Here is a 26,171-nt window from a genome sequence, read left to right as displayed (position 1 = left end):
GGTGAGTTGGCACAGAAATTGGAAAAGAAGAATTGTTGATGGAAAGTGAACATTCATAGCAAACTTTTTTTTTTTTTTTTAAGTTTTAGGTTAGAGATGCGATCAAACAGGTTTGTTGATCGATGTAATAAAGGTGAATTCAGAGAATGGAGAGAAGAAACGTTGTAACAGTTGGATTTTTTTAGGCAAGGTATGAAGGAAAGGTCGAATTGAGAGCAGTCTGTTTAAATAGTAGAAGAGGAGTGAATTATTATACAGTAAAGAGTACCACACGTGTGAAAGAGGAAGATGAAGCATTATAAGAGATCGTTTTTATTATTATTATTGTTTGAGAGAGTTTTCATCAGATTCGGTCAAGGAAGTGTTGTAGAAAAAATCGTGAGGTGAATGGTGAAATAGGATCGGTAAACGCAGGGGGTGTAAACAGATCACGTGGTCATGGGAGAAGCACTTGGCTATGGGAGGTGTATAGTCAAAAGTGAAATTATTTATTTTAAATAAGGATTGCGTAACATTCGGAAAAAGGAAGGTTGAAGTAAAATCGTGGAGGTGTGTGGTGAATTTGGACGGTAAACGTAGTGTGAAGCTGCTGGGTCAATGAAAAGTACCAGAAAGAGAGAGAGAGAGAGACACGTGGTTACAGGAGGTGTAGAGATCGAAAGGAGACAAGGAAGATTATTATTTTTTGATGTATTTTTGAAGAACAGGTAAGATTCGTGAATTGAGGGTTGTAGGAAGAAATCGTGAAGGTAATGGCGAGAGAGGGTCAGCTCAAGTTGAATAAAGATGGTGTTCCGGCAGGAGGAAGAAAAAGAAGAGGAAGCAAAAGAGGAAGAAGAAGAGGAAGAAGAAGAAGAAGAAGAAGAAGAAGAAGAAGAAGAAAGATCGAGACTCGTGAGTATGCAATGAGAAAGGTATTTTATTTTATTTTTTTGGGATTTAAGACAAGAAACAGAGTGTTCAGTTGAGAGGGATGGGGGACGTTGGGAGAGTGGGGAAGATCGTAATTGAAGGTAATAGGGAGAGAATACAAATTAAAACGACTGTACACCTCGAGGGGAAGGATGGGTAGGCCTCAACCAACCCAGTATGACAAGGTCGATGAAAACTCACAAAATAGCACGATTTTTGAAACAAGAACTAATTAGGAACACACAGTAACATGTAGGTGAGAAAATAAACAGTTAAAATGGGACAGATAACGACCGGAAACTTAACTTTGAGATCCTCAGCAGAGAGCCCTGAAAGAGACCTGCCAACGCTCCAAATCCAGAACCACAGGCCCGGATCGATGTTCGATGTCCGCAGGCCCGGATCGATGTTCGATGTCCGCAGGCCCGGATCGATGTCCGCAGGCCCGGATCGATGTTCGATGTCCGCAGGCCCGGATCGATGTTCGATGTCCGCAGGCCCGGATCGATGTTCGATGTCCGCAGGCCCGGATCGATGTTCGATGTCCGCAGGCCCGGATCGATGTTCGATGTCCGCAGGCCCGGATCGATGTTCGATGTCCGCAGGCCCGGATCGATGTTCGATGTCCGCAGGCCCGGATCGATGTTCGATGTCCGCAGGCCCGGATCGATGTTCGATGTCCGCAGGCCCGGATCGATGTTCGATGTCCGCAGGCCCGGATCGATGTTCGATGTCCGCAGGCCCGGATCGATGTTCGATGTCCGCAGGCCCGGATCGATGTTCGATGTCCGCAGGCCCGGATCGATGTTCGATGTCCGCAGGCCCGGATCGATGTTCGATGTCCGCAGGCCCGGATCGATCTTCGATGTCCGCAGGCCCGGATCGATCTTCGATGTCCGCAGGCCCGGATCGATGTTCCATGTCTAAATCATCTGGATATTTTCCCGAATGCATGGGTGCTCTGGTTTGTATAAATACTAACGGAACAAAATTAATGAGCTCAAAACACATCTTATCTAACTTATTACATGAATACACTGTGATATACCTCTAAATGGAGAGAGAAAAAAAGTTACATGCTGATACCAGCCATCTGGCATAAACCTTGTAAGAAATCAATCAACATTCAACATTCCAGCATCACACCCAAAATAAGGGGGTAAGGTTGAATCGTTGTTAAAATTTGTGTGAACATCGGATCTCATCGGAAACCCGTGTACGTGGTGTGATTAGAGGGTTGAATGGGGATGATTTTGATGTGTGGAACAATGATATTAACTGAGTTGATGAAGATGAGGTCATTTTTATATGATGCTAATGGCTAAACCCAAAGAGATTTTTCTTGAATATTTTTAATGATTGTTGTGTCTCATTCAAATAAAATATCATATATCTACATTTTGTTTCTTTTATGCAATGTGCTTCATCATTCCGGTCATTTTGATTGGCCGCATGATTTTTTTTTCAATGTATGGGGAAATTGCATATATCGCTGAATCAGCTCTCGGAAACCCCCGTGGTATAAATGTACACGCAATTTTCACAGTGAGGTGCACTGATCTCAGAAGGTTGCCCTCTGGAATATTGTTCAGGAAAGTGTGAAGTTTGAAAAAAACATTAGGGAACCAAATATAGCATGAGGTGTCCACAACTTCCAAAATATGGGGGATGTGCTCCCTGACTACTTTCGTCAGTACTTGATGGAAGAACCTTTTTCAGCAATGATTGCAATGAGTATTTGTGGGTCGATCTCTACCAGCTTTACAAAGTGAGATGGTGAAATCTTTACCCATTCTTCATATGAAAATTGTTCTAGATCTGCCAAGTTTGATGGGGATCGTCGATGGTCTGCAATCTTCAAGTCTCTCCATAAAAGTTCAATTGGGTTCAACTCAGGACTTTGACTGGGCCACTCAAGAACATGTATTTTCTTCTTATTCGGCCACTCCAGTGTGGCTTTAGCCTTGTGCTTCGGATCATTGTCCTGATGAAATGTGAATCTCATACCCAGTTTCAGATTCATGGCTGACTCAAGCAGGTTTTCATCAAGGATTCTCCTGTAATTTACACCATCCATTGTCCCTTCTATCCCGACAAGCTTGCCAGTCCCTGCTGATGAAAATAAACCCCATAACATGATGCTGCCACCACCATGTCTGTCAGTAGGGATGGTGTTGACTGGGTGATGTGCAGTGTTAGGTTTGCCCCAGATGTAATGTTTTGAATTTAGCCCAAAAAGTTAAATTGTTGTCTCCTCTGACTACAAACCTTTTCTCCACATGCCTGCAGTATCATGAAGATGCTTTTTCACCAACTCCATATGAGCTTTTAGATGAGTCTTTTTTAGTAATGGCTTCTTTCTTTCCACCTGTCCATAGAGGCCAGCTTTGTGAAGGGAACGGGATATTGTTGATTGATGAGCACTGACCCCCATCTCGGACATAGAGCCTTGCAGATCTTTCAAAGTCATTGTTGGATTGACGGTGACATCCCGAACCAGTTTCCTGCTTCTTCAGCTGCTGATTTTGGATGGGTGACCTGATCTGGATAGAGTCTGGGTGGTATGAGACACTTCTTAAAGGGTAACCCAAATGCTCAGACCACCTCAATGCTAATCTATCCCTTGATATTCAACAATATTGATATGATGAGTCCTTTTCCGATTTCCGAATAATAAAGTAGGTAAATTGCTGATTAAAAGTTAATCTTCTATTTCTTCTTTAGATTATCTGTGACGTCACACAAGGAAGTGGACCACCAGATCCGTACCGTCTCCGGGTTACATCGCGCTACAATTCAATTCAAACGGAGAATAATTTTTGATTTTCCACAAGTATGCCGAGTTGATGTGTCTGCTGCTTGTTTAGTAATACAAACCGAGATGGTTTCATACTACACCAGTGATCTTCACTATTTTTTAGAAGGGGGGCACTTTTGCTGATAAAAAAATTGTTTTGGGGTCACATTGGTGAAATAAAAATAAAAAATAAAAAAATCACATTGGTGTGAGAGCCACCACACCACCTGCAGGACTCCAGAATGGCTGCTCTTCGGCCCCACCACCACGTACTCCTTTTTTATTGGGGGCGGGGGGGGAAGGGGTGTTTTCACATTTATGTATTATCGGCCACGCATCAGGGGCCACACCTTATATTAGGCCACCAGTGGCTCGTGGGCCACACAATGAAGAACAGGGTGCTACAGCAATGGCTGAAAGACCCTAAGCTGCCAGAAATTGGACGAGGTTTGTCTGAAATACTCGCATGTGGATCGGGCCGACAAAATGTTTGCTTTTGTGCTCGGAACATTTTACAGAGAACTGTTATGAAACAACAGAGATGACGAGATCTTGTGATTATCCACCACATTTGAGGAAGGATGCCCTCCCCATGATGAAGTGGAAGAATCAGCCGTCGCTCAAAACTGTAATGCCAACTCTACCCGGCTACCGGCGCATACACATGGATGATTTGAGTGGTAAATCAAACACCTGTTGCCATTGCCTGGCAGTTACCACAAGAGCACCTGAAACTAATTATATTATCTATTATCAACACTAATTTCTACAAATCAAACCATCGTCTATAGTGGAGACAAAGTATGTGCAGTATGTATATCAAGAGGATTTTACCCAGGAAAACTTTCAGGGTCCCTCCTCAACCATCCCCTACAATCAACCATCACCTCAACAAAACCCACCACCACCCGATACCCCTTCTCTACCATAGCACCACTCTCACTGGGGCAGGTCAACGACATCTCACTGACATGGCATGGATGCAAATGATGTCCGGGGAAAGGATGAAATGGGACAATCCCATAACATACAAGACACCTGGTTAGCCTGCGATGGTGGGACAAAGCATTCGTCGACCATTTTGTTTGCGGTGTCCGAATGTGCGGGATGACGATGGGTATTTCTGCTTGAGTAATATATAAACCGATTTATCAATTAATACAAAATCACTCCCTTATAAACCAACAGTTGCATGAAAAACAAAACCTACCGAGATGGAGTTAGCATGTGACTGGCATTTTGATATTTTTTAACACCTCCATCTTCATTCCCACCTTCTTCCTCTGAATCACTCGCACAAGGCTCAAAATGATTCGACTCCAGAATCGCCCTCAAAGCATTTCCATCACTAATTTTGTCTCCAACCGTTCCTTCAAAATCCCACTGATCAGTTTCAACATGCTGAGATTCTTCATTGTTATTAATGGCGGTGGAATCGGTATCGGAATCCAAGCTCGACACGCACTGTTTCTCCATGTAAACCGCCATTCGGTTCAATATGGCTCCCAGATGAGGTGTCACTGACGAAATCGAAAATCGACACGCTCGGGCTTTTGTCGACACTTTGTGATTGGCAAAAAATAAATTCAAAATTTTTTCACCTTCCAATTAGACCATGATTAATGATTCTCAATGATTTTCAGAAAAAAAATGCGTTTGGGTTCCGCTTTAGTGATGGAGTTCACCGTACTCAAAGGGATCACGAGTGACTTTGAAATCTTCTTATAACCCTCTCCTGAACGGTGCTTCTCCACCACTTCATGTCTGACTTCTTTGGAAATCTTCTTGGTCTTCATGTTTGCCTTGTTGGTTGACCAAGTGAGTTTCACCTTAAAACTCCTTAGATAAGTGGGGGAGCTTCATTATCTTGCCAAAACGAAGTTTTTGCAAGATATGTTCGTCAGCTTGTATGTTTTTTGTTTTTTTTTGTCTGTAATCCCGTATAAAAAATTCTGCAGAGCACAGTTATCATTGGAAATTTTTGTAACTTCGCATATCAGAGGCCTATAGAGGTCCCTTTCAGCACATACAATTTTGAAGGTCAAGGTCAAAGGTCAAGGTCACTTTGTCGCAAATCAGGGGAGTCGACGAACCCCTTATTTTTTGAGTAATTTTGATCGGATCGTCTTCAAACTTCATGGGAATATAGTTCATGGTCTGGCGCTCAGCTGATTAATTTTTGGTGGCGATTGGCCTTGACCTTCATGTTTTTTTTCTTTTTTATTTTTTTTGTCTGTGATCACATATAAATCACTCTGCAGAGCACAGTTTTCATTGGAAATTTTTGTAACTTCGCATATCAGAGGCCTATAGAGGTCCCTTTCAGCGCATAAAATTTTGAAGGTCAAGGTCACTTTGTCGAAAATCAGGGGAGTTGACGAAACCCTTATTTTTTGAGTAATTTTGATCGGATCGTCTTCAAACTTCATGGGAATATAGTTCATGGTCTGGCGCTCAGCTGATTAATTTTTGGTGGCGATTGGCCTTGACCTTCATGGTTAGCGCCTGAGGTCAAACATATTTGACCCCAAGGTCAAATTTTCAAGTTTTAGGAACCATATCGTGTAGTACCTCAAATTGAAGACCTTGATGAGTGCTTTCTAGATATGTCAAGCTTGAGACATTATGACGTCATTTGGTGACGTTATGAGGCAAACGCATATTTTTCATGGTTACTCTGTAGAACGATTCTCATCGGAATCTCTCGTAGGCAGATATTCCTCAAGGAGTCGCTCCTGGTGGATAGCAGCTCTGTTCACCTCAGTGTGACCTTAAAGAAGTCACACGTGGTCACCTTTTGGCAAGATACGGGTCACCCTGCGGGTGACATTGGTTTATTTTTTAGTTAAACCACTGATTACATACAGGTGAAACCTATTACACTTGTTTTGTAACATTTCAAATAAATAATTTACTCCTGAAGTGATTTAGTGTTAATTAGGCAAAGGGTTTGAGTACTTATGTAACTGAGTCATCTGATTTTCTCTGTTAATCAAACTTATTCACATTTTATCGACATTTTTTTTCGTTTTTATGACTGGAGAAGTTTGTGTAGACTCGATGTGTTAAGTTTGATTTGAATACATCATGAAATAAGCTCAGGTGGCATCAAAATATGAAAACATTGGAGGGGACGGGGGGGGGGGGGTGAAAATTTTTGCAGGGAACTGTAACTTCGTAACAGCTAAGTCATGATATATTTACTCATGAAGAACCTGTTCTTACGAACAGTAATTTCCCCACAATTACGGACAGGTTAATTCCCCCAGAATTGACGTGTTTTAGTATAACTTGCAGTATCCCTCCATCGGAGTGGGAGTGGATCGGGTTGTGTTACGCCATACATATTTATATGGAGAGAATTGGGGTCCTTCCTCCACCCTGGAGCGATGACCTAAATTACTGCCGAAAACCTTCCCGTGTACATTCCGAGTACTACCATCAGTTTTCAGTTCATTCTGTCCAGTGGTGCATGAGTGTATAGAAGTGAAACACACACACACTTATTGAATTATTTGTGTGAGCATTTGTTTCGTGAGACACCACATTGTTGAAGGTGGGGGTCTTTTTCTTTTTTCTGAAAATTCTCTTAGCAGGAAAAATATCCAATAAATGGCACAAAATTTGCAAAATAAATGTTAGCAGAGTCCAACGAAAATGTTTGTTGATAGATACAGAGATGAATGTGCACCATCAATTTGTTGAAACGTTTGGATTTTTTTTTTTTTACAGGATCTCAGGCTCGTAGTGTAGCTGTCACACACATGGACATACACAAGACACAGCATAGGTGTTAGATGAGACAAACACAGCCACTGAGGTTAGGCGAAGTGCCGTCACTTCCTGGGGCACTGTGGGTACCAGCCACATTACAACAATGGCACTGGCTTTCTCACCGCACTCAGCGGGGCATTTTCTCCTCCCCATGGATGTCAACCTATGAGGATTGGCCATGCTCTTATCCTTTTAAATGCCGCAAGTTAAGCAAGGGAGAATCACAGACCATTTTTAAAGTCTTTGGAAGGACTCAGCCATGGATTGAAGCACCGACCTCCCTGACTCGGAGCGGATCCTCTAACCATTACACGCCCGAGTCTTCTTTGGATTTTCGAATTAAGACCATTTTTCGACATTGCACTATTGACACTTTTTTGACATTGTGAGGTTGATGGATGTTGTTTTAAAAAATAATATTAGTTTTAGGCAATAGCAATTAGGATTTCAATACTTGTTACCGCATTTCCTTAAACCTTCCAACAACCAAGATGGTGTCCATAGCATCTGAGACACCAAAGTAGATTTTAACCCCAAAAAATTATTTTTTATCAGTTCTTAGTTGATACTGTTTTCAAAAATACTAAATTTGAATGCGTCTCAGTTCCTTCTTTCAACCCTTGGTGTTACTATGAATCCATGGGGCAGACCATATGTCGGTACCACGTGAGGTGGCAAAATTTAATTTGTACCAAATGATTTGTACCAACCCTACAAGTAAGAAAATATGTGATAACCTTTTCTTACGAGTATCTTTATTTTTTTTTCCAGCGCATTACCTATTTTGTGCATGAAACAACATTACATGCCCACTCCCAATGGTACAGTCAGCAATAGTATGGTCTTTTAAACAGAAGAAAAGACTTAAAATAAATGCAGCATGCCCCAGAATATTTATTCATGAAACTAGGCATTATATAAATAGGAAAGAAAAAAAACATTTAAAAAAAATGTAAAAACATAGAGGGATGTAATCTCCAAAAAAAAAACAAACAAGGTCAGAATGATACCACAATACGACACCACAATCCTCTTCTGGACTTCCATCACGGTATCTTTTGACGTTGTTCCATCACAATCCCACAGCAAAAGTAAAATGTCAAAAGATACTGTGATGGAAGTCCAGAAGAGGATTGTGGTGTCGTATTGTGGTGTCATTCTGACATTGTTTGGTTTTTCTTTTTTTGAGATTACATACCTCTGTTTTTACATTTAAAAAAAAGTTTTTCTGTTTTTTTCTTATTTCTGTAATTTTTTGTTCGGAATAAAATGCTTCATGTTTCAAATATTTTGTTATGGGTAACATGGAGTAGGTTAATACTCCATGATACTACCGTACTCTGTGATACTACAGTATTCCATGATACTGCTATACTCTGAGGTGGGGTCGATTTGTATGTTTGATTTGTTTTCATAAAATGCTTAAAAACTATATATATATATATATATATATATATATATATATATATATATATATATATATATATATATAAAATTAGCTCCAGGTGGCAAGCGTGCCTGCCTGCACCCATCAAAAAGAGAAGACGAAGATGTATGAATATAAAAGGCTGCACATTTTGAATGCGGATGGGCTTTGCATTTTGAATTTATATTTTGATCTTCCTCTTTGCGTGTTGTTATATATTATTTATGCCTGGTGTTGGCTTAATGGTTAGGGTGGTGGGCTTGGGATCCTAGGATCCTGAGTTCAAATCCCACTCAAACGTTGAATTAATACCAGGTGGGGTTGACTCTCATCATTCAGAGGTCGGCAAAATGAGTGCCAGCATGCTGGTACACTGTGTCGGAGTGGCGACCCGTCCAAGATTGTGTCCAATAGCCAAGGACTCTGCTTAGGCAGCACGAATGCTCTGCACAGAGTATGGTCCCAATGGATGGATATATTATTCAGTATTCAGCATCTAAAAAGGCTGCGAACCCCTCTCCGCTCCTCACACGACCAAATTTTATACATATCCCGAAAGCAGATGTGGACGGCCTTGCTTTCTTGTGTTTTTATATATATATATATATATATATATATATATATATATATATATATATATATATATATATATATATATATATATATATATATATATATATATATATATATATACACATTTATTTATTTTATTTTCACATGCAATTTTTCTAAAGACATAAAATACTTAATGTTTTCTATATTTTATTATTTTGGTATGCATTAAACCCTTCTATGTCATGAAATTTGACTTGTACATTCTTCTCCTCACCCCTCCATCCTGGCTTTTGGCCCAGTCCATGACGTGGATTACCACATATAATATGCGGAAATGTCAATGCGAATATCATTTTAAAAGTAATAAAAGGCTTAATGTTTAATATATTTTGTTATTTTGGTGTGGATTCAATCCATCTATGATATTAAATTGTTTTAATACTTGTTTCTGTTGATTTTGGAGAACGTTTGGATATGTATTGCTTTTGGAATGGTTCTTTCCACTGCCCATTTCTCCCCCACCCCCTTCCACAATCCTGGGGTGGTTTGGTTGAGTCCACATTTACTTTTGATTTATTTTCCTAATAAAACGATTAATGTTTTATATGTTTTTAAACTTTTGTTTGCGTGCACTGGCTCAGAGACAAAGTAACTTCCTCATGTTGGAATCACCATCGTGGCTTCAGCGGTTATTGAGTTAGGTTGGGCAACAGTTTAACATTGTTTTTAGAGGGGAAGAAGAAGTACAAATTGCCGTTTTATCGAACTCCTGATATGGTATTTTAACGATGTATTCTGGCATGTTTTAAAGTCTTGGGAGTTCAGAAAACGCTCGAATAAAAGGTATGGCTTTTAAATGCTTATGACTTCACTCGATCGTAGTTTATAAGTGTATCATTGTGTACACATCTGAATGAGTTCCATTTTTCCCCATATTATCCCTCTATATGGAGTACGACCATACTCCATGATATACATACATACGTCAAATGCACCTGATTGTTATGGTGAGCATCAGCGTGAATTATGTCTCACATGGTAAAACCGCATAATCCGCAAAGAACAATGTCGAATAGAGATGAGGGGAGTGCTCGTCACACTCCACATGTTTCAATATATATATATATATATATATATATATATATATATATATATGTATATAATATATGTATATAATTTATATATATATATATATGTACATTATATGTATATAATATATATTTATATTATATATGGCTATAATATATATGTATATAATGTATATAATATATGTGAATTATATATATATATATATATATATAATATGCAGGGGGCTGCAAAAGTAGGTATACAGTAAGGATTATACCAGTATTATAATAGTGGTTCTAGGATTCATTTAATACTAGAATTCATTCATTAATACTAGATTAATATGTTTATTATTGGTATGTTATTATTGATATGCTTGTATAATCAATAAAATACGTTTTGTGTGCACGTTTTGTTTTTCTTTACTGTATACCTACTTTTGCTGCCCCCTGTATATGTAAATAATATATTTATGCATATAATATATATAGGTATATAATATATATATATATATATATATGTTTCTAGTATATATGTGGATATATACACACACCACACTTTTTTATCAGCAAAAAAGGTAAAAGTTGGGGTTGTGGTTAATACATGGGGATAGAAAAAAATCAGTCTTAAAAGCGATCAATGGTGAATTTCAATTATATTCCAAATAAACACTTTTTTTAGCAGTCAGAACTGCTGTGAAGCAAAATTTCACCTTTTAAAATTTGAAAATCGGTTCAGGTTAAGAGTTTGTACAGCGTTTTGTTTTGCCAGCTTCCTCGGGCACAAAAGATTTTTGTGCCTGAGGAAGCCGGCTGTGAAGCTGGTGAAACATTGCCTGAGACCAGGTCTGCTCTTGCTTTTTTGCTCAAATTAGCAGAGTTTATCTAGTTTTTACTTTTGGTTGGAAGCGCCTTCTCCTTCTTTAAAAATGTGTAATCCCAACCGCCCGAATCTTTTCAAACATATCTACGATATGTATATATATATATATATATATATATATATATATATATATATATATATATATATATATATATATATATATATATATATATACACACATACACACACACACACACATATGTTAATTGTGGTTGGCAGTTTAATTATTTTCACATTATTGTTTCCTTTAACCTCCAGACAGCATTGACATCTTCACCAATAAGAAAGGGAAACGTCTTCTCTGTCCTGATACCAGATGCTGAAAGCCCAGCTGCCAGACCCTGATAACTCACTGTGGAAAATGTTATAGCAAAGGCAACCCTTCAGGTGAGAGCAGACATCAGGAAGCAAGATTTCCTCCATGCTTGGCCATCACTGGTAGTGGAAGTGGAGGAGAGTGGACCCATCATCCCAGAGTCTGACACCCTCTTTCTGCAATATTTGCTGACAGGTACCAAAGACAATGGCCATGTATCCCAAATAGTTGAATGGCTTGGAAGCTCAGTTGGTCACAACTTGATAAACGCGATCACTCATGGCAAGACAAAGCCACTCAAACACATCATTCTGCCATTTGCAGTCAAGTTTCTGACTGGGAATGTAGAGCTCATACAGACCCTCAACCGACTTGGTCACATCGTATCTTACTCCCACCATCCCACTCCAAGATGGAATAGATTGACACAGCCTTGTGTCTGCAGACACTCTCAGTGTCAAATGATGTTGCCCTTCCAGCAAACACCCATCGTGGAGTTTTCACAACCTGAGCCTGGGACAACATTGACTGACTTGAGGAGACCAGTAGTGGTGAGAGGACATCCCACAGAGTCAACGGAATTACTATCCAAGCCAAGGCAGTTGACGTGCAGACAGCTAAAACCTTGCCTCCTGTTGACAAGACAAAGAAGGGAAGCATCAGTACTTCACCACTGATGCTCTCCACATACAATGTTGGGCAAAGGGAGGGGCCACCGTAAACTGAAGGTGTGGATGTTGACTCTGCCATTTTGCTGCGTATGACTGGAAGAACCTCATCTGGGTTCTGGCCCGCATATCAGTGCAAGAAGACCAATCAATCAGCAGCTGGAATGGCTTCAATATCCTGACTCTAGGTGATGTCACAGTCCTTCAGGACAACATTGGCTATCTCCACACCATTAATGCTCCTGCAACACAAATGTTGACCGTCCACAAAGTGCTGAATCACTCACTCGGCATATTGCAACGTTTTGAGCTGTCCAAGATCGTATATGTCTTTGACCAGGCACTGTATGCTGAGGCTGCCGAGATACAATGGAAACTATCTGAGATCTGAATGTCTCCTCAGGTGGATACATTAAACAGCTGATTACCATGACTAAGCTCCTTCTCAGCAATAGTTATCATCTTAAAATATATACCATATACATAGACTCTTACACGTAAAAATCATCGTTAGTCTTTACCCTCCGAGATGGTACCAAGAAGTGAAATGTCTGGTCCTGGCCCATGAACTCTACTTCGGATCCTTCACAGTTACAAGCAAGCAGCTGCAGTTATTATTTATTTATTTATGTATTTATTTATCTTGCGATTAAGTATTTTAATAACTTTCTGAATAAGTCATTCGATAACTTCAGAATATTTGAGCTTTAGTCTATATTAGGTTTACACCACAACTACACATTAGGATTGAGGCAGGATGAGAGGTGAAACGCATCTCTCTTACGTGATGTGTGAAATGAACCAAACCGTGGGTCATATTTGAATAATTTAAAATTGTGACATCATTTATGTACTTGTGCACCGTAATACGATTTATAGGTAAACACGTTGGCAGAAACAATCTCGTCCAGAAGAGATGGAAATTCTTCACCCTTTGCTTCTTTGTCCTTTCTTCTTACAGTGCTGTTGTGGTTGAGCTCATTTCTCTGCCATTACAAGTGGTCTCGGCACACCTGCGGCTCACTGTTGCTGCAGAAGGTGGAAGACAAACCAGAGAGTGAGTGAGGGGGGGGAGAAAGAAAAAAAAAACTTACGATAGAAAGATAATTGTTTGATGTTAAAAGTTAATTAACAAGCTCGATGATTATACGTGTGACATTCCTGTTGTGGTAGCACAGGATGGATGACCTAGGCCATCTAGCCCGGGTTTAAATCTGGGTCCAATCATAAACTGTCACCCTGGTGTTTCGAATGCAAGGTGATTCATCGATTCATCCTTCGGATGGACGTTAATTTGGGCGCCCCGTCTGCCCGCACTTGTTGATGGACATTAAAGATCCCACGGTGTCCTTCATGAAGAATAGGCGAGATATAACCGGTATCCTGAACAAATTACAAATTCCTCTTCTAACCTGTAGGGGGCACTGCATCAGTGATACAGCCAGCAATGATGTAAGCAGCAGCCGCAGGCTGCGTTCAAAAGTAATGGATCGAAATTCCCAATACCCTGGATATTGTTGACTAATACCTTGTTTCTTAAATATTCTGGCAAATATCTAGGGTATATCTACTAATGCAATTCTCCTGCCTATTCAATGAATTTATATTTCATGATGTTAACGTGGTGAGTGTCAGATATAACTTCCACGAGTGTGTGTTTGCGATTTGAGGTTGGATGGTTGCGTGAGTTGAGAGCAAAGTCTCACGGCAGGAAGTTGCTGGGTCAGGCTTTGTGTGCGCAAAGCGTGAAGGGGCGACGACCCTGTGTCCTGCAACGTTCTGCTCAGGCTGAAAGAGTATCACTTGCACTTTTGGTGCAAAAAGACACCCGAGCACGACAGAGCCACTTAAACTCATGGACACACACATGGTAGTTGTCTGTACCTGTAACCAAAGTTAACAACTTCAGTTAAGATTCTTAAAATAATTCTCACATGGTCCTTGCATATTGTGGGATAAATCATTTCAGCATCTAAACCAAACTCGATGACCTTCAAAGTGTATTTTTCAGCCAATTATTGTGTTTGATGCCACGTACCCTGTAGTCACTGGAGGTGACATAAAAGATAGGTAAGAAAGCAAGCCAAATAATGCATGTTGTATACATGGTGAAGCCAATGAACTTTGCTTCATTGAAGTTCTCTGGACAAGTACGGGTCTTGAATGCGTAGATAGTACACATGGCAATTAGAATTCCATCGTATGCCAGAGACAGGAGCATTGCCGAGTCACTGACGCTGCATTTGAGCAGAACCACTTCCAGCCGCTCCTCAAAGGTTTCACGACGAGTATGTGGCGGTTCGACCGCAAGCCAAGCAGCCACAGCCCCGAGCTGCAGTGACACGAGTCCGGCAGTAATGGTGACTTGGGAGGTTGGACTGATGAATCGTGGCTTCTGTGTTCCGTGTTTGACATTCCCAAAGATTCTTGCAATGCGGTTTGTCTTTGTGAGAAGTGCAGCGTAGCACATAGCGAAAGACGTTCCCAAGCCAAGCCGTCGCAGTGCGCAGACTGCAGGTGATGGTCGAGCCACAAAGCAGAAAGTCATAGCATAACAGAGAAAAATCCCAGCAAGGAGTATGTAGCACAACTCGCGGCCTGAAGCCTTCACCACAGGTGTCTGGTGGTATCTTAAGAAAACTGAGAGTGTGAAAACGGTGAAAGACATGCCAACACAGGCCAGGAACAGTGGTCCTATAGCCCAGCTATCACTCCAGTTGATATGTCGCACAGGCAGGTCGTAACAACCCAAGAGGTCAGGTGTCGGCCAGTGCCCTGGCTCGCAATCAGCGCAGGTGAACTCGTCCCGCCGATACTGGTGCGATCGGCATGCGATGCACAGCCAACAGCACCGCTCCCCTGGTAGTATGCTCTTCATCTCATTTGGAGCACATGGCTTGCTGCACTGCGACACAGGCAGCGGGTCTCGTGCCCATGGGATTAGCTGCATGTCCAGGTGCAAAGATTCCGACCAGGTGCCTACCTGGATGTATTGAAAACGGCTGCCCACCTTCTGGTAGTTGTAAACGTTGTAGCGACCATGGCCATCCCCAGAGGCATCAAATCTAGTTCTTCCCCCAACACCAAATGGATCTGTAATAGAAAAAAAAAAATTGATGTGATTATAAAATAGTTGAAATCCAATGATAATGTGTGTGCTTCGTCCGTTTGATTTGATGTTTAAATTCCTGACGTGGTTCTTTGTAAACCTCTTAAAGTCCTTCAGAATGCAAGTGACCACATTTGATATGATAACACTTAGTTACGGTTGACATATTTGTAGTTTTATTAACTAGTTAACTTGTTTAATAGTAAAAAAAATTGGAGATGCATTCACTATTTGATAATAATTTTGTTTGTTTTTTTGTTTGTTTCTGAAAAGGTGGAAGGTCTTTTAATTGATGTCTCTGTAGTTCACTATCTACAGTATGTCCAAAATTACATTTAACTAGTCAAGAATTTGGTATTTCACCTGCACTTTATCAGCAAAAGTGCTGAAACAGCCTGGAACCCAAACCTGAACCAGAAACCACCCGACCTGCATCGATTTGCTTCCTCACGATATGTGCTTTCGAGAGGTGTGCACGTATTGATACCCAGTTGTAATGCCCACATGATGTAAAGAGGTGACTGAATTTCAAAGTGGAATCCTGGTTATTAGGTGCCAGAGCTTGGGGCATTTTCATCACAATGGGCCTTCCCAAATCAACTGTGGGTAACGTTCTAAGGAAATGGAAGACAGGTAATGGCAAATGGTCAAAATAGGACGGATAAGTCAAAAATTTTTACATCCTCGTGGAGGATCTCTAACTCTTACCCACGTTGTTGTTCTTGTGGACTTTTTTGTTTCACAGCCGACAGTTTTCATCGAAACTTCCTGAAACTTGGCATATACATGTAAAAATACCCTGCGAAGACGGTAACCATCTCCGATTTTGGAAATTCTTCCTAGAAAAAAAAAGTTGACGTCATAATATCGCCGCTAATGGAAATCGCCTATACCATTATCTCCGAAACTAGGCAAGCTGTTTGAATTTTGTTTGTGGGAATCAAGCCGGGCATTAGCACGGATAATTTATCGCAAACCTGATACATCACAATGACGTCAAATTCGTTTTCATGACGTCATCATTAAGAGGACGCGGATCTTAGCTCATTCGAGCTTGTTTGAAAGATGGAGCCAGAAGAATTTTCTAAGGTGTAATTGATTGAAACAGTATTACTCCTGATAGCGACTACAATTTGGTATTAAATGTTCTCGGCGGGGTCTGAGTTGGTACGTGTTGCTAAACGCTTTAGAACTAAAATAAATAATTTGGAGACATCAATGCATAACGCTGCTCACTTCCTTAATGTCCCAATACTTTTGGTAATATATTGCACATTAAGTTTGTAAGGGTTTGAACTGCCCCAGCTGTTATCAAGGTGGTTGTTATTAAAGAGGGTTGTAAGAGGAATTCAATTACAACGGTTTCTTTACTTACCATAAAAATCAACATTCAGGATGAAATCTTTGTACAAACTCTCTCCATCTAATGGCATCATGGCAGGACACAGGCCAGAAGAGTCATTCCCACATAGATGAGCGTGCATGGCGTGCAGGGCATGTGCCATGGCGTAGACGGCATTCACTACGAACATGATCTTTGACTCCTGCTCATAACTCACTTCCCGCAAGCTGAGAGTCGGCTTGCAGGCCTGCGACCCAGTGCCCGAGAGTAAGCAGCCAAACTTGTGCTCCCAGAACTCTGCAAACCATGGATTTCTACTGTTGTTGGGAGTAAGTTCCAGAAAATATTGATCAAACTCCTGCACCGGATACGATGACAGCTCGACGGTGATGGCGCCGTCGGCTATACCTTCGTTGCCGTGCACCACACTCTCCAGTGCACCCCATCCATCACTCGCTACCCATAAGAATGTAGCATTAAGACGCTGAGCGGCCATCAGCAGGCCACGAGCATCGTCGCTACGCAGGAAGAGTGCCACTGCATGCACACCGATTCTTTCTTGCACATTCTGCACTACTTTATCAAAGTCCTCATGTATACCGGAACTGGCAATCTTTTCGGAGATTGCAATGCAGATGTTCCTGTGCCGGGCCTCCTGCTCAAAGGCTTCAATTCCAGTCTCACCATAATCCCCCACTGATGCAATGGTAGCAATGTAAGTCCAGCCAAAGTGATGTACAATGTCAGCCATGGCCTTGGCCTGGAGGAAGTCTGGTGGGACGGTGCGTGCAAAAGAACCAAAACGAGACTTGTCACTGAGCTTTGCGCTCGTTGATGCGTAACTGATTTGTGGAATTTTGAATAGTCGAAGTAGGTTTGCAACCTGAAAACGACATTTTGTAAGTACATGCAACAGTCACGACCCCCCCCCAAATATATTCCAATGGCAACGGGACCGGTATTTGTGGTTCTCAGTAAATGATCCGAGATCAACATTATCCGTTTGTTCCCTAATTACGAGATCTGTCTGTTTGTCTGTGAGCACGATATTTCAAAACGTGTACAGGTTATGACAAAACTTGGTGGATGATTTGGGTCGGTGACGATAACAGGGCGATTAGATTTTGGTTCAGGTCTGGATGTAGATCCGGACTATCGGTGGGATACAAAATGTAAACTGTTCAGTCTGGCGGATGGATGCATCATACGTAGTGCTGTTCTACTTAATGTTCTGTTATTACCTGTTATGGGAATACTCTGATAAGGGAATCACTGCAGCATGCTTAGACCTAGATATCATTGTTTTCATGATGTGCACATGACTTATGCATGCATCAACAGATCACGTGACCACAAGTGATACTTTGTTTTAGTTTAGCGATTGATGTAGCATGATGTTACTGTGAACTAACTTGGTGACATTTCAAAAGATCCCAAAATCTGGATGATATTTGACCCCAAAGCTCTTTGAAGCTGCAGCTTAACGAGAGTGATGTCATGCCTTGTTTAGGGCAATTTCCATTGAAACAAAACAAAACAAAAAGTTTCACTTTCAGTGCAGCAGTCAGCAAGACAAGCTGAGTGCGCACATACTCCAAACCAACATTTATACTTTAACATCCCTTTAACTGACTGTACTATAGAATATTTATTTCTTCTTTCAATTGACAGACTCTGACATGTGATGTTTGGTGATGCATTTCTCAAACAGCTTTTGCAATCAAGGTAGATGCAGTTGACAGTCATGAACATAATGCATGGAATGATCTCCCCAGAAAGGTAATGGCAGTGGAGGCGGTGGCTCGGTTTAAATTGGAATTAGGTTCGTACCTGGATGCATTGGGGGTTGAGGGGTATGGGGATATTAGCAGGACTTGTAGGAAGCTTATATGCCGATGGGTGATGGATATTGAGATTGGTGCAGCGCAAGCATAATGGGCTGAATGGCCTCTTCCTGCACCGAAGTTCCGTGTGTGTGTGTGTGTGTGTGTGTGTGTGTGTGTGTGTGTGTGTGTGTGTGTGTGTGTGTGTGTGTGTGTGTGTGTGTGTGTGTGTGTGTGTGTGATTTATGGGCAGTTGTCTATAGTGGAAAAAAAATGGGAGTGAACCCTCACCGGAGGAAGGGGGATGATGGCGACCGGTGGGAATCAGAATAAAAGGGTAGTTGCTCGTGTTCCTCTACAATGAGTGGTCATGAAAAGAAGCGGCCATCTTGTGCTCTGACACTTTAATAGTGTTTTCCAAGTCTTCGTTACGTCGTCCGCTGGTCGAGAAATACCCGGCATGTGGAAAGCACTGCGCTGGGGTTGGAGCTCCAGTTTGCTTGGTAAGGCTACCCATAAGACAGTTTCCAGTTTCTTGCCTTTTTACAGGGTAAAACAAAAGGGCATCACAACTGCAAAAGGCCGTATACCGTATTTGCCGTATTTAGGTGCCGAGTATTGTCTGAAGGCACAAGCTGCTCATCCGCTGTCGTGTCAGACCTTGAACCTCACATCAGCGGCAAGAAGGACAAATATCAATTTTCTTCCAATGTTTTCCAGACAAATTTTGTCCATTGCTTTTGCTGTCGTAGTTTGGAGCATTCCCTGTTTGAGTGTTGAACAATAATATCCGACATTTCATCCGTTAACAATAAACTGAAGGCACCAACAATGTCCTGAACCTTTTCCGTGTATTCCGAATCTCATGGATGTTGCCACATAATCTCTGCATTGAGATTATACACAACCAACATTGACTCGCATGTCCTTCATTATCACCCAGTTTTTTTAAACCTCAACCTTGGGTTGCTGGTCTTGGTGTTCATCATTGACAGTGCCTGCCTGTCTTGCACTATGTCTTCCTGACGTATATTATCTGCTTCCTAAACTTCGTCAGATCCCTCACTATCTTATACCACATCAAATTAATATTGCTTGCTTCTTCCAGCATGTTGTTGTCTTAATGTTGAGTGCTTTAAATTCCTCAGAATCCAGGAGAGACAAATGTAATGCTGAGATGCCAGCCCATATGCCAGTGCTGTACTCCATTGAGCGAAGGACGAAGGCCCTGTCCAGGGTGGCAACAATGACTTGTCACCCCTTGTAAAAATTGACGCCATGGAAACCAAGGATTTGTTGAGTCGATGGAGCTATCACTTTCCCATTGCAGAGAGGTCCGTGGTCTCTGTCTTCTTCTTACTCCTTTCTGGTTTTGCACCCTCTGCCCTCTCCGTGCTTTGCCCCCCCCCCTGCCCCAGGTATCTGCGGAGTACACGCAGTTCACCAGCAGCCCCCTCCTCGTGAAACTGCCAAAATCTAGAACCACTGCTCACCTCCACTCATGTGTTCCTCTTTTTTTCTGCCTGGGGAACCACCTTCCACATTTTCTTCAATCTCACTCTTCCCTCTTAGTCTTCACCACCATCTCAGATCATCCCCAATGCAAAGCCATGATCTTTTCTACACCTGTTAAACCACCCCACCACCCCCCAATTTATTTTTTTTTGGCTTCTATATCCATATTGTCCACCCCTTGCGTTCACCCCTGCTCCTCATCATAACCACATCCCTTGTTTGTCCGTCTCCATCTATTTTGTAGCTCGACCCTACTGTTGGCATTTCCCAATTCTCTTTCTGGTGTTCCTTTTGTTATGCTGCGTCCTGATCTGTTCTGTGTTCTAGTTTTTCCACGAGCATTGACTGTATACAAAAAAATATTGACTCCAGCTGGAGGGGTGCCATGAAGAAGGTGGAATAGATGTTTACCAAGCTTTCTCAAAGGCTTCTGGGTAAGGACAGGCAGACTGAGAGAGGATCTTACTCCCTTTCACAACCACCACAGGCTATCATTGCCTAGAATATTGCGCTTCTGTTTGGCCAATTCAGTTAATTAACTCTAAAGAAAGGAGGGTTGCAGGATAGTGAAAGGTCGTTATTTTTGTTGTTGTTGCATCCTAATTATCGTTTCTGTAAGCTCCGATTATTTTCTGTGGTTGAACATTTCATTGCATGAATGTTAAATTCTGTATTCATTAAATTGTTAAATTCTGTAATCATGAGACTTTAACCCATCAAGCGGAAAAGAGAGAATTGAACCCGTCGAGCTGGAAAGAGAGTGTTGAACTCATCCATCCATCCATCCATCCATCCATCGGGACCATACTCTCTACAGAGCATCAGTGCTGTCAAAACAGTCTCCTGGTCTATTGGGCACAATCCTGGATGGGTCTCTGACACAGGATATTCAAATGGCTCAATCATCCGAGCAAGCTGTTACTCACTTTGCCAACCTCAAAAGGATGACAGCCTGAATCAACTCCACCTGGTATTAAGTCAACAGCCAAGCAGGATTTGAACTCAGGACCTTAGGATCCCAAGCCTGCCACCCTCACCATTAAGCCAACACCAAGCATGTATTGAGCCTGTCGAACTGGAAAGAGAGCATTGAGCCCAGTGAGCTGGAAAGAGAGCATTGAGCCCAGTGAGCTGGAAAGAGAGCATTGAGCCCAGTGAGGTGGAAAGAGAGCATTGAGCCCAGTGAGCTGGAAAGAGAGAATTGAATCCATCGAGCTGGAAAGAGAGAATTGAGCCCATCGAGCTGGAAAGAGAGAAATGAACCCATCAAGCAGTGAGCTGGAAAGAGAGAATTGAACCCAGTGAGATGGAAAGAGAGAATTGAACCCAGTGAGCTGGAAATAGAGAATTGAACCTATCGAGCTCGAAAGAGAGAATTGAACCCAGTGAGCTGCAAAGAGAGAATTGAACCCAGTGAGCTGGAAAGAGAGAATTGAACCCAGTGAGCTGGAAAGAGAGAATTGAACCCATCAAGCTGGAAAGAGAGAATTGAACCCATCGAGCTGGAAAGAGAGACTTGAACCCAGTGAGATGGAAAGAGAGAATTGAACCCATCAAGCGGGAAAGAGAGAATTGAACCCAGTGAGCTGGAAAGAGAGAATTGAACCCATCGAGCTGGAAAGAGAGAATTGAACCCAGTGAGCTGGAAAGAGAGAATTGAACCCAGTGAGCTGGAAAGAGAGAATTGAACCCAGTGAGCTGGAAAGAGAGAATTGAACCAATCTAGCTGGAAAGAGAGAGTTGAACCCATCGAGCTCGAAAGAAAGGGTGAGCCCATCGAGCTGCAAAGAGAGAGTTGAGCCCGTCAAGCTGGAAAGAGAGTTGAACCCGTCGAGCTGGAAAGAGAGAGTTGAGCCCGTCGAGCGGATAAGAGAGAGTTGAGCCCGTCGAGTTGGAGTGAGGGAGTTGAGCCCGTCGAGCTGGAAAGAGAGGGTTGAGCCCGTCGAGCTGAAAAGAGAGGGTTGAGCCCGTCGAGCTGGAAAGAGAGAGTTGAGCCCGTCGAGCTGGAAAGAGAGAGTTGAGCCCGTCGAGCTGGAAAGAGAGAGTTGAGCCCGTCGAGCTGGAAAGAGAGAGTTGAGCCCGTCGAGCTGGAAAGAGAGAGTTGAGCCCGTCGAGCTGGAAAGAGAGAGTTGAGCCCGTCGAGCTGGAAAGAGAGAGTTGAGCCCGTCGAGCTGGAAAGAGAGAGTTGAGCCCGTCGAGCTGGAAAGAGAGTTGAGCCCGTCGAGCTGGAAAGAGAGTTGAGCCCGTCGAGCTGGAAAGAGAGTTGAGCCCGTCGAGCTGGAAAGAGAGTTGAGCCCGTCGAGCTGGAAAGAGAGTTGAGCCCGTCGAGCTGGAAAGAGAGAGAGAGTTGAGCCCGTCGAGCTGGAAAGAGAGAGAGAGTTGAGCCCTTCGAGCGGATAAGAGAGAGAGAGAGAGAGAGAGAGAGAGAGAGAGAGAGAGAGAGAGATATATATATATATATATATATATATATATATATATATATATATATATATATATATATATATATATATATATATATATATATATATATATATATATATATATATATATATATGTATATATATATATGTATATATATATATAGATATAAAGTTTTTTTGGGGGGACATTGAGTTGTCACTGTTGAAATGTTGTTTTTTTTAATCATATGTGGTTTTTTTTTGGTTTTTTTTTTTCCTACTGGGGTAAAAGAAGACGCTAAGCTTGGGAAGCTAAAGATAATTCTGGGTAAACCCTGATGTAGTAAATTCAAGAATGACTTTGAGGGAGGTGTTATGTTCTGTTGTCTATGGTGGTGACCTCTCATGAGTGAAAGAAGGATGTGCATGTAATTACGAGGAGGAGGGAGGTTCCCGTATTAGGCAATGGGGATAATGTGCATCCATGGACACAAGTGGACATGAAAAAGAAGTGGTCGTCTTATTAACTGGTGTTTTAACAGCTTTTCCCAAGTCTGCTTTTTGTTCTCCACTAGTTAAAAACAACTCAGCAGATGGTTAGCACTGCAATACTGATGCAGCTTTTTACATGCAAAATCTAGTCTTGTGTAAGAGTGAGGGGACAGAGGGCAAGAAAACAACAAGCTGTGAGTCGGGAAACAAACGGCCACAACAAGCAAGGGAATGAATGAAGAGAAAAACAGGAGACAGGGGAAAAGAGGAATTACCGCTCGTATTATATTAAATATCAAAATCCATGATGTACACTGATTGTGAAAAGTGATCGGGTCGATGCCAATTCAATGTCTGGAGCAAGAGTGCTAGTACAGTGTAATAATGTCAGTATTTTGTGGTTGCAACATCCCTGGTTTATCATTTATCCCCATTTTCCATATTGTGGAATATGATGGATTTTTGTTGTTTCTCAGACGTACTTGGATGGATACTCCGCTGTCCGAACCACCAAGGATCCCAGCCACAGGTACAGAATGTGGTTTGTATGGTGCAATTTCACCATCTCGGCAAACGTGTTCAGCTACATTGTCCTGTTGAAAAGAGGCTCGCACCAATTCCAATGCCTGTTCCAAAGCAAACGTATCCTTCAGGCACGTGTCCAAGATACGGGCACCCAGGTGCACTCTCGGTAATAGCCTTTTGTCTGCGTTGATCCTGTCCAATGCAAAAAGCATGGCCTCGAGTCGTTGGATCCCTCTAGCCTCTTGTATTGCTCCACAGTCGACGTCTCCCAGCCCACGTTCATGGACTGGAAATAGACCTCCGAGCATCAGTTCTCCATGGAGTAGCACCTCTTTTCTTCCACCATTGTTGTTTAGCTTGTGACTGGCAGAAGCAGCCAAAGCAGCCAGGGTTGACAAGTAAACTCTAACAATGGCACTCATGTTTGAGCCTTTCACTTGGAAACCCAAAATGAGATTCTGGCTCTTTAACTTTTCATTGTTCCAGCAGTTTCTGAAATAGAGGTATCATTGGTATTATTTGTGTGCACTCGTGAGTGACTGCTGAAGGCTATGATGTGCATCTGTTGATGTTTTACCAATGTATTAAATGAACCCTTATTATAATAAGTTAAATAGATGTCCCCACTGTATGAGTGTATCATTCAGTCCAACACACAGAATTACCCCCCCCCCCCGCCCCCCGTTCATTCCCCTGCTCCTCTCCCTATTTGCATAACTCATTCCACAACATGTTTGATCCAAGATGTCATTTTACCATATTGGACCCGCCATGTCTGTTTTTCACAACACAAATATGTATTAAATTATTGTATACATTTCAAATCATGATTAAAAATGTAAAAACCATAACTTTAACTTGCCCTTCAGATCGAAAGTGTGTGTCGGTGATGGAGGAATCGAGTCCAGACTCGACTCTTCAGGACTCAGACTCGACTCTTCAGGACTCAGACTCAGAATTCTAAGGATTCGGGAATCGGACTCGGCCTGATTCCGGCTGGAGTCCGGCTGGAGTCCTGTAAAATTTAGTGTGCAGTAAAACTTTTAGTGTACAATGGATATAAAAAAGTAAAAAGGTTGTTTGGGACCATCTTTTCCATATCGTACTCTAGCCTTTTAACATGATACATCATACCAAATTAGCAAAAGAGATGTGAAAATACCTTCATTTAAAGAGTGAAAAACAGTGACGGGTCTATATTTTATATTAAGTTGGTTTGATTTCTCACTTTTATACGTAATATTTTCTTTCTTCGACGTTTGATATAGGGTTCGTTTTGCAGGACCAAGGTGTTAGGTTTAGGGTTAGGAACTTACGTACACACCTAATAAACCTTAATTCATAAATCAGGCTGAAGGTGAGAGTTGGGGTTAGGGTTTACAAAAAAGTGATAAAATTTCAAAATCAAATAACAATTGAAATTTAATCATATGGAGGGAAACATTTTTCTTTCGGTAATGTAATTCCATTTGCGATTTTCAAACAAATCATATCACATTGTGAAAGGGATTGATATGAGTACAGAAAGTGTTCGGATGTTCCTGTACGACAAAAAAAAAACAACCAAGAAAAAGAGCAATCAGAGATTGCAGACCCTTGTCAGGACTTATTTTGTGTGGCGTTTATGGACTGGTGTGACATAATTAATAATAGACATAACTAGAACTACAACTTTATAACTGCTGGCAGTGATGACCGAGTACCAAGACGTCACGCTTTGATGCAACTCCGCTTTGATCGGACACATGACCCTGACCCATGACGTTTTCTTTTATTATTCGATTTAAACCAGACATTGATTTAAATAAATTCAATTAATATTAAATGATAGACCAAATAGGCACAGTACTGCATTGTAGGAACCCAAACAGGCAAAAAGCAAAGATGAAGTCATCAGGAGGAACCTGGATAGGATTCGGGTTTCAGCTGCTACTTCTCTACCCTCAAACACATCCTTTATTAATTTAAAAAAAATAAAATAAAATAACCCATATCAAAAACATATTAACCCTTTGAACTCTCGTGGCCGATAAACCGGCCACTATTCAAACCTCCACATAACCCGAATGGCTGGTTAACCGACCGCTATTCAAACCTCCTGAGCAGCCTTATTTTTCTTCAGGCAGCCAAGGGTGGGGGAGCCGAAGGTCTAAGGAGCTCAGGGTTCAAAGGGTTAAATAATTTTGGCTGTCAGACCAAGCATTCATCAGGTTGAAATTTTCAACTATTCCTCATCACTACTACATCATAAATTTGAAGTTTCATGTCGATCAATGAAACGGTTCAACAGAAATTTTTTTTTTAAATGTTCGCTCAATCCAATATGGCTGCCAGACCTTCTTCTTCTTCTTCTTCTTTCGGCTGCTCCCGTTAGGGGTCGCCACAGCGGATCATCCGTATGATCCGCATAGTGATTTGGCACAGGTTTTAAGCCGGATGCCCTTCCTGACGCAACCCTGGTCGCCTCTTACAACACAGGGATAGCCAATATGGCTGCCAGACCATGTGACATTAATTATTCGTGAACACCTCTGGTGTCCCCAAGACTTGGGGAATGTTTGAGTG

General features: G+C 41.7%; 1 protein-coding gene and 1 long non-coding RNA gene across 2 annotated transcripts in view; one reads left to right on the top strand and one right to left on the bottom strand.

The window, feature by feature from the left end:
• Window positions 1-858: 858 nt before the first annotated feature.
• Window positions 859-26,171, top strand: part of LOC147013671 (uncharacterized) — a 61,692-nt gene continuing 36,379 nt past the window's right edge. The window contains exons 1-2 of the long non-coding RNA XR_015050477.1: window positions 859-894; window positions 13,360-13,455. This is a non-coding gene — a long non-coding RNA (uncharacterized LOC147013671). The remainder of the gene's footprint in view (window positions 895-13,359; window positions 13,456-26,171) is intronic.
• Window positions 11,613-24,306, bottom strand: LOC147013672 (metabotropic glutamate receptor 3-like). The gene is made up of 5 exons (XM_085850793.1): window positions 23,564-24,306; window positions 16,883-17,732; window positions 14,437-15,491; window positions 14,105-14,282; window positions 11,613-13,427 (listed from the first exon to the last, which is right to left on the bottom strand). The coding sequence occupies exons 1-5, from the start codon at window positions 24,026-24,028 to the stop codon at window positions 13,354-13,356; spliced, it is 2,622 nt and encodes an 873-aa protein (XP_085706919.1). The 5' UTR covers window positions 24,029-24,306; the 3' UTR covers window positions 11,613-13,353.

The sequence above is a fragment of the Eptatretus burgeri genome, chromosome 13, assembly GCF_056783735.1.
Source record: "Eptatretus burgeri isolate ZD-2024b chromosome 13, Ebu_testis_v1, whole genome shotgun sequence".
In the NCBI taxonomy this organism is placed as follows: domain Eukaryota; kingdom Metazoa; phylum Chordata; class Myxini; order Myxiniformes; family Myxinidae; genus Eptatretus; species Eptatretus burgeri.
This window is presented reverse-complemented; position numbering and strand designations above follow the sequence as displayed.